General features: G+C 34.0%; 1 protein-coding gene across 1 annotated transcript; it reads right to left on the bottom strand.

Annotated features, from left to right (window-relative positions):
• Positions 1-6,889: 6,889 nt before the first annotated feature.
• On the bottom strand, positions 6,890-7,996 carry LOC140442315 (uncharacterized). The gene has a single exon (XM_072533390.1). It carries the CDS (start codon positions 7,994-7,996, stop codon positions 6,890-6,892), a length of 1,107 nt encoding a protein of 368 aa, XP_072389491.1.
• Between the last annotated feature and the right edge of the window lie 822 nt (positions 7,997-8,818).

Raw genomic sequence — 8,818 nt, 5'->3', positions numbered from 1 at the left:
AAGACACTAAGCTAAAAACATCTAAACAACTTAACGTACGACAACATGCAAAGTTTTGATGGAAAGGGGAGGTGGTAGTGAATACGTTAACACAAAAAACAAAGATGACGGTATTTTCAAAAGGACACTAAGCTTGTAAGTCTAAACGGCTCAACGTACAATAGCGTGCAAGGTATCGATAGAAAGGGGGGTGGTCACGAACATGCTTAAACAAAACACAAATGCATAAACATTGCCAAAACGGCACTACAGCAAATCTCTGTTTTTATTAATCAGATTACTACGTGTAACACGTTAACTGAAAGAGGAGCGATATTTAATACGTAAACACAAGAAATAAAAGACAAAGACATTGTCAAAACAGCACTATATCGGATCTTTGTTGCTACTAATCGGATATAGAAAATAATGATCAAAGCAGTCTACATGCAAACATTAAAAAACATCGAAAATCATGAGAGGCAACACGTAATAAAAATACTTTAAAGAACATCAAAAATAATGAAAGGCAACACGCAAAAAGTAATAAACACATACAGCCAAAAAAATATTCACAAGCAGTACACATCAAAGAAAATACGGTTAAAATACATACTCAATTATGCAAAGGAGACATGAACCTGTAAATTACCAACAAAAATTGTAAAAACGTAGCGAGTACATACCCAGACAGGCGTAATCTTTGGAAAAAAAACGAGAGACAACCGAACAAAAATTTGTGAAATATGCTCAAATACAACAAAACTATGTTAAATACTGTCAAAATAAATACCTGCAAAGAAAAATGAACAAAACATGGCGTGAAAAATGGTAAAATATAATAAATAAACTATGTAAATTACAGTCAAAAAAACACTCTACAAAGAAAGAAGAAGCAAAAAAAATAACAAAAAACATAACAGAAGAGGTACTAATGTGTACAACAAGTAAAAAAAGTAATAAACACGTACTGAAGGCTAGCAAATAATGTTCAAATAAAATCGACATACAATGAAGTAATAAAACACTTATCGATGGATAGGAACTAATGATCAAAGCAGTCGACATACAATGAAAAATACATTTAAAAAACATCAAACTTATAAGAGGCGACACGCAAAAAGTAATAAGCACCAATCGACTAATAGGAAATAATAATGAAAGCAGGTGACATGCAATGAAAATACATTAAATAATATCAAAATTATAAGAGGAAACATACAAAACAGTAATAAACACCTATCCGTCGGAAAGGTAATAAAATACATTTAATACAATAAAACATATTGAATTATGCTAAAAACGAGACATGAGACAGACAATTAGCGACAAATAGCAAAGAACATCAAAAAACGTTTACAAATACCTGAATACATATTCGATAGATGTAATCTTTGGAAAAACGAGACAAAAAGACGGAACTTCTGTGAAATATGTTAAAATACAATGAAACTATGTAAACTACAGTTAAAAAATAATTACCTACGAAGAAATAAACGAAAAAATATATATAACGAACAAACATATCTTAAAACAGAAGAGGTGCTAATATGTAAAACAAGAAGGGTTACAACCTCACGGCAAATATACCGTCTCACAAAAAAAAGCAAAGGGCAAGCCACCTAAACACAATAACAATAAAATAAAACATTAAAAATCATTTTCCTAGCAGCCGTAAAAAGAAATGCATAAAGTCGACGAAATATCGTGAAAAATACATTAAAAACATCAAAAAACATACACACAAAATGTAAAAAAATGGAAAAAGCAATCTAGCATTTATCATGTAATCGTAGCAATAAAAAACATCACAAAGGACAAGAGCTGTTAGGCATAAACAAATATTACTAGTCACCATCCGATGGCAAAAGAAATTAGTGCATAAGTCGTCGAAATACAGTGAAAACACAGAAATATCTACCAAAATACTGCTAAAGGTAAAGGTAAAAGCAGTGCCAAAATGGTAGAGTAGAGCTAGACATAATCTTTGGAAAAAATGAGACAACCGAACGAAAATCTGTGAAATATGCTCAAATACAATAAATTTATGTAAACTGCTATCGCAAATAAAGAACTGCAAAGAAATAAACAAATATACAGGGGTGATAAGCTAAAAAAATAATAAAAACTACATGTAAATTATTGTCAAAAATAAACACCTGCAAGGAAAAGAAGCAAAATCTAAAGTGAAAAAAATGCTGAAATAAAATAAAAATATTTAAAATACAGTCAAAAACAAATACCTGCAAAAGAAATAAGCAAATATATAACGAAAAACAGAATACAGCATGCGTTTTATGTAAAAATAAGCAACTATATATGATAATCATTACTTGTCTGAGTAAACACTATTTGCGAAAACACTCACACTACGGCTGCAGAAGCTTGGATATTGTCTATGTACAGAACACATCGACCCCAGTGTTCTCAGAAAATAACACAGAAACAATAGACACACTAACAGTGGATATATGTAGCAGATGCTACAGACTCTGTCACTGTAGTGGCACACGCCGTTTGTACCGTTAAATATCACAGAATACTAGCGGCGTGTAACAATATAGTTTCTGAAGAATACGACTTTCAATTTTGATGACTGAACACATACATACTGATTTGAAAACTGTACAACCAAGTGCTTCCAGCCCATGCATTGATAACAAAAAACCGATAACTTGAAAAAACACATTAACATGTTTACTATTTTGGCTAATTTTCTAGGCTGGGATTATGAACAAATAATGGATCACACAATATTCTTTCAATCTAAATCAAAAATAGTCTCAATACAAGCAAAAATAAGAGTGTATAAAATAATAATTCGTCCCACAATAACGTATGGAAGCGAGACATGGACTTTGAACCAGCGGGAAACGACAAAATTACTGGTACTGGAAAGAAAAATACTGCAGACTATCTATGGGCCTTGCAGAGAAGAGACAACAGGAGAATGTAGAAGACGACACAAAGATGAACTCCAGACAGTTTATGGAGATGAAAATATAGTATGCTACATTAAAGCAAACCGAATAAGATGGGTGGGCTACGTACTAAGATCGAGTGACGAAAGACTCCTAAACGCCACATTCTGGGAAAGGCCCGATGGCAGAAGGTCAGTTGGTCGCCCAAGAAAAAGATGGAGTAGCCAGTGATCTACGCAGAATGGGAATACAGCAATGGGAAATAGCCACTCAGGACCGACAACAATGGAGGGAAATAGTAAACGCGGCCAAGACTCACATAGAGTTGTAGAGCCAAATGATGATGATGATTAAGACAATATTCTTTCAGGAACTGCGGTTTTCGATCTAACCACGAGACTGTAAGAAAACGATAACTGGTAATGTACTACACAAAAACAATTAAATTTATCATCTGTAGTTTTAAATGAAATTAGGAAATAACAATTACCTAAATATGCATATAATTATTGTCCGCTAGATTGTACCCCTAAAATAGTACCAAATAGCCAATAAGGCCTGTCGTTCGATAGATCCAATAATATGTTATTTTTATTGGCAAAAAAAATCAACCGAATCGACTGCTTTGACACAACATAAAAAATATGTGTAATAGAACCACTGAAAGACCAAAAGACCGATATTATCGATCAACAAAATCAATAGTGATCGATAGGGTCTGTGACAAGCAAACGCAAGGACAATGCCAAAATGGCACTAAGCTTGAAACGTCCAAACGGCTCAACACCCAACAACGTGCAAGGTATCGATGGAAAGGGGAGGTGGTAACGAATATGTTAAGATAAAAATAAAACGCAAAGATATTGAAAACACGGTACTAAGCTTGTAAAGTCCAAATGGCTCAACGTACAACAATCTGCTACTAAATGACATCGACAAATAGAATACCATTTTACGTTAGGAGCATATACTAGAAGAGCAATGTCACTCTCATTTAAGATTAAATGATACCGTTCTCTTGGTGACTCTTCGTAATCCTTTGCCATATCCTCTGACGAAAGAGCATTAATGCCGTTGACACTCAAAAGAGCCAGATAGGCGCTTTTTGACAAAATAGGCATATTTTAACTGAATGCTTAAGAACAAAAGTAGATATTGCGGCACTTGGCGCTGGGAAAATTTTACCGACCGTGGGAAAAAGCGGCATCCTTTGATGTTTGCACCTGCTCTGGTGTTCGGGTGACATCACGCTTACTGACAAGTCGATCATTTTTTTCTTTTCCTTTCTTTCGTCTTCTTCTTCTCTTTAGCTAATTTGTTTTTCGTCTCATGTTACCTTCTTCTATTCACTAATTGAACGTCCACTGCTTGACAGGGGAACCCAATATTTTATACACTGTTACATATAAGCTTTCGTTCTTTCGTCTAGTGCTCGACACAGATTTTTTCGCCCAGTACTCTACAGAGGTCTACGATTCTTTCCTCCAGTGCTATACATAGGTCTACGATTATTTCCTCCAATGCTTTATCTAGGTCTTCTTTTTTTTGTCCACGGCTAAACACAGATCTTGTCGCAAATCATCAAAGTGTCCCACTTCCCAAATTAGATAACCAATATTTTCTTCTTTTCGTCCGTTGTCTATTTTTTATATTTAAATGCTGATATATACAAGGTAAGGTGAGAAAATACAATTCATGTTACAGTGATAGTGGGGATATGATCACAGACGGTTCTTCGATAACCATCAGGCAACAATTTCCCGATGCATATTAAAACATACAGAGAACACTTTACGTACTCAACTCAATAAGTTTACAGTACTATTCCCACAATGTGGTACCTGGCGTGTTTCTGTGCGGCAAAAAAGGACCATCCGTTTATACTATAAAGGGGCCACCAAATATTCAACGTTGAAATGTGATATAATGTATCGATATGATCAATTATTAAAGAATAGTGACCAAACTCTTGCGAGTTGCATACTATATTTTATCTACGATCATGTTAATTATTTTTAAAAAAATCCAGAGTATATAATATACAGAAGAAACTTAAAAGGACAGTTTGAACAAAAATTCAGTCTTATCAGTAGTCAGTACGAAGAAGGTGCTGCTGACAGAGAAAATGATATTAAAATGGTAGGTAAGCGAAGGAATGAAATTGAGTGAATATATTATGAAAAAAAAAAACATATATTGAAGGCAAACGTAACCAATTCGGTTCGAACAAATTTTGTTCTTAACAGCATCCACCGCTAGTCGGTATGGTTACACGACCGCCGGGAGAGCTTTTGTTAGTATGGGACAAACAGTCAGTATGAAAGCGAAATGATTGTCTTTTTTTTTCATCACACACTTTGAATAAACATTTTTATTGACTCTATTAGAAAGATACTTTAAACTGAAAATTAAACTCCTGTTGGGTAACTGGCTATTAAAAATATACTTAAAAATTAACTCAGGAAAGAAGACCCCTTAAGATTTTGTCGATCGATTTTCTTATTATTTTCGGTGACAACACGAACACTAGATCCTAATTTAATAAGATCGGTTCATAATTTCGCCAGTGGTCCACATCAGATATCTTTTTGTGAATAATATGTTTTAGTAGACGCCTTTTTTTTACAATCTGAGGCTAGACAACTTTTTTGTTACAATTTAGTAAAAAAGTGGCAGCACGAACACTAGATCCTAATTTAATAAGATCGGTTCATAATTAGCCAGTGGTCCATATCAGATATCTTTCTAAATAATATGTTTTAGTAGACGTCTTTTTACAATCTGAGGCTAGACAACTTTTTTGTTACAATTTAGTAAAAAAGGGGCAGCACGAACACTAGATCCTAATTTAATAAGATCGGTTCATAATTAGCCAGTGGTCCATATCAGATATCTTTGTAAATAATATGTTTTAGTAGACGTATTTTTACAATTTGAGGCTAGACAACCTTTTTTACATTTTAATTAAAAAGATGGCAACGCGAACACTAAATCCTAATTTAATAAGATCGGTTGATAATTCGATAATGGTCCATATCAGATATCTTTGTGAATAATATGTTTCAGTAGACATCTTTTACGATCTAATGCTAGACAACTCTTTGTTACGTTTTTATTAGAAAAATGTGGCAACATGAACACTAGATCCTAATTTAATAAGATCAATTCATAATTCGCCAGTGGTCTATATCAGATATCTTTGTGAATAATATGTTTCAGTAGACGTCTTTACAATCTGATGCTAGACAACTTTTTGTTACATTTTTATTAGAAAAAGGTGGCAACAGGAACACTTGATCTTAATTTAATAAGATCAGTTATTAATTCACCAGTAGTCGCTAACGGATATCTTTTGGTAGTCTTAACATCTTCTAAAACTTAATGAACAAATTTTATGATATTTAACCCTAATATGCTATACATCGTTTTAAGACCTTTAAATTAATCAGTAACTCATAACAGATACTTGGTAACGTTGTTTTACTATAAAAATTTTAAAAGCCAACTACAATATGTGATAGAAAAACAGACAACCAAATAGACGCTGGATAATAGAGAACGGAAAACTAATTTATGAAAAATTCTTAAAAGACACATTTAATACTAATATAAAATATGTACATATAACTAAATAATAAAAAGCCGTGTATTAAAACTACAATAATCAATAATATTAACACTATAAATAAATTTATACATATTTTTAATAATTTTTATTTTCTTATAACCAAAAGGGACGGAACTAAAATCTTCTAAAAATTTTCTTTTTGTAGAATGTGGTCGATAATTTTTATGGATTTCCTGTGTTATGACTTGATGTTCTGTTGTTCGTCTAACTTATTTACTTATGATTTTAATACCTTCCGACTTTACAAGTACCATCTTTTTAATAGTATCAAAATTAATTAATTAATTGCGAGTTTAAATAATTAAGGGGAATTCCCTTAACTTTGCAACAAAATTTTTCGTCACCATTAGGAAGTATGTATTTATAAGCATAATTTTTGGGGCCTCCAGAAACGAACTCTGAAATTAATATGACCACCACTTAGCTCATCAGTTAAATCACCAATACAGTCACCGGTAGGAAGATCAGGCAGACCGTCTCTGGAAATGTACACAATTGAATTGGTATCATAACATAAAGTACGCTCGCCCACCATGTCTAAATAGGAATACAGTTTGAGGCGGGCTAGAGCCGTAACGTATGAGGCCAGAACGACGTTTACAGTGGAAGACATTGAAAATGCTTCTTCCACATACTCCCACGTAACAACCAGTGTTTCCTCGTTTACAGGAACTACAGTATTTACATAGATCGAGGGATTAATCATCATAGCAAAGAATTCCTTAGGATTGTTTACAATAGAAGTTTTGGGAAGATTTTCTCGCTGTGCAAATTTACCCCAGAACGAATTAAGCATTAATTTAGCTAACGATCTAAGGCCAGGATTCGCCGTTATTTCGGTAAACTCTAACCAAACGTCTTCTATCTGGAGAAACTGTTCGATGTATCGGTTTTTTTCTTCGTCTGTTACACAACCATGGGGCCATCCTGAAGCTTGCTGCTTGATTTTGATGAATTTATTCATCATGTCGGAAAAGAGACCATTTTGATGTTTTGACAATTCACGGGTTTCGTACGACCAGATTTCGTAGGTCTCAACTATTTTGTAACCCTTTTCCAAAGCTTTTACAACTTCTTCAATTACCCATGTTCCTGTAAGTGATTTCTGTTCGTCGGAATGCTGACATTCTCCTTGCATAAAGTCCTCGCTGCATTTACGACAAAGAACAAACATGCATTTATTGTTCATTTTTGCGGGTAGAACAGGATGATAAAGGTTTGAGGGAGGAAGCACTTTACACTTTATTAAACCAGATACTCGTGATAAATCTATATGCCGGCATTCATCTCCTACAAAAATTTTAGGATGACCTAGAGGAAATTTTCCACGCTTACATACCCAAGGGTATAGGGAACAAACATCGACGTATTTAATCTTTTCATTTTCTTGAGCCTTATAATACTCCACGGTGTTACCAGTACGACCACCATACAAAGCATCCCTAGCATTTATAGGTTGAGTTGTCATTAAGGGGTGATCCTCAGTAAATGATTTTATGGGCTTATGACGCCTCAGGCGTCATAGTTTTTCTGAAGGCACACTTCCAGATTTCAACGACTTCATATCCCAGAGATTTAAGATATTGATTTTTGGCAGCAGTTCTGTCATAACGATTTTCCATGCAGTGTGAAGGATCGTCATGACGAGGAGCCAATCTGTTTTCGAGATAACATTGGGGACAACCATGATAGTAACAACCCTGAAATTCAAACACGATATTTTCGTAAAGACCATGCACTTTACAAGTATTAATAACAGCCTCAAATCCTCGTGCAGCATGCTGTATTTTAATATTACGCTGTTTCTCTTCCCAAAGTAGCCACTGCAGAGCTATTTTTGACTGTTTATCTTTAAAACGATAACCACCTTTAGGAATAAGACCTATTGTGTCAGATTGTAGGAAATTTCGCCTAAATACTTTACTACAAGTCGAGGCTATGGTAGTAGCTTCCATAAAAGGACAGACATTTGACGTATTCAATAATTGTTTCCTAAATGAAAGACAAGCCTGTGTTAATATCATGACATCGGAAATACAATAGTCAACGATCTCTTTCTGAAAATCAAAAACATAACCGTTAGCAACTTTATCAGTATGCCAATTTATTAACTTATCACGTGCATCCTCCTTCAAATTATCGAGATCATAGAATTTTAGAGAAGGTATAGGTCCGAGATAAGATTGATTTTCCCCTTTATTAAACAAATGTGGGAAATAGCCCTTTTTTAACTCTGTTAAACCAAAAGCTTTTGGTAGAGCTGACAAGGCCATAGGAAAATAATTAAGAC

Source organism: Diabrotica undecimpunctata, chromosome 5, assembly GCF_040954645.1.
Source record: "Diabrotica undecimpunctata isolate CICGRU chromosome 5, icDiaUnde3, whole genome shotgun sequence".
Lineage (NCBI taxonomy): Eukaryota > Metazoa > Arthropoda > Insecta > Coleoptera > Chrysomelidae > Diabrotica > Diabrotica undecimpunctata.
Note: the sequence above shows the minus strand (reverse complement) of the source record. Positions and strands in the feature narration are given on the sequence as shown.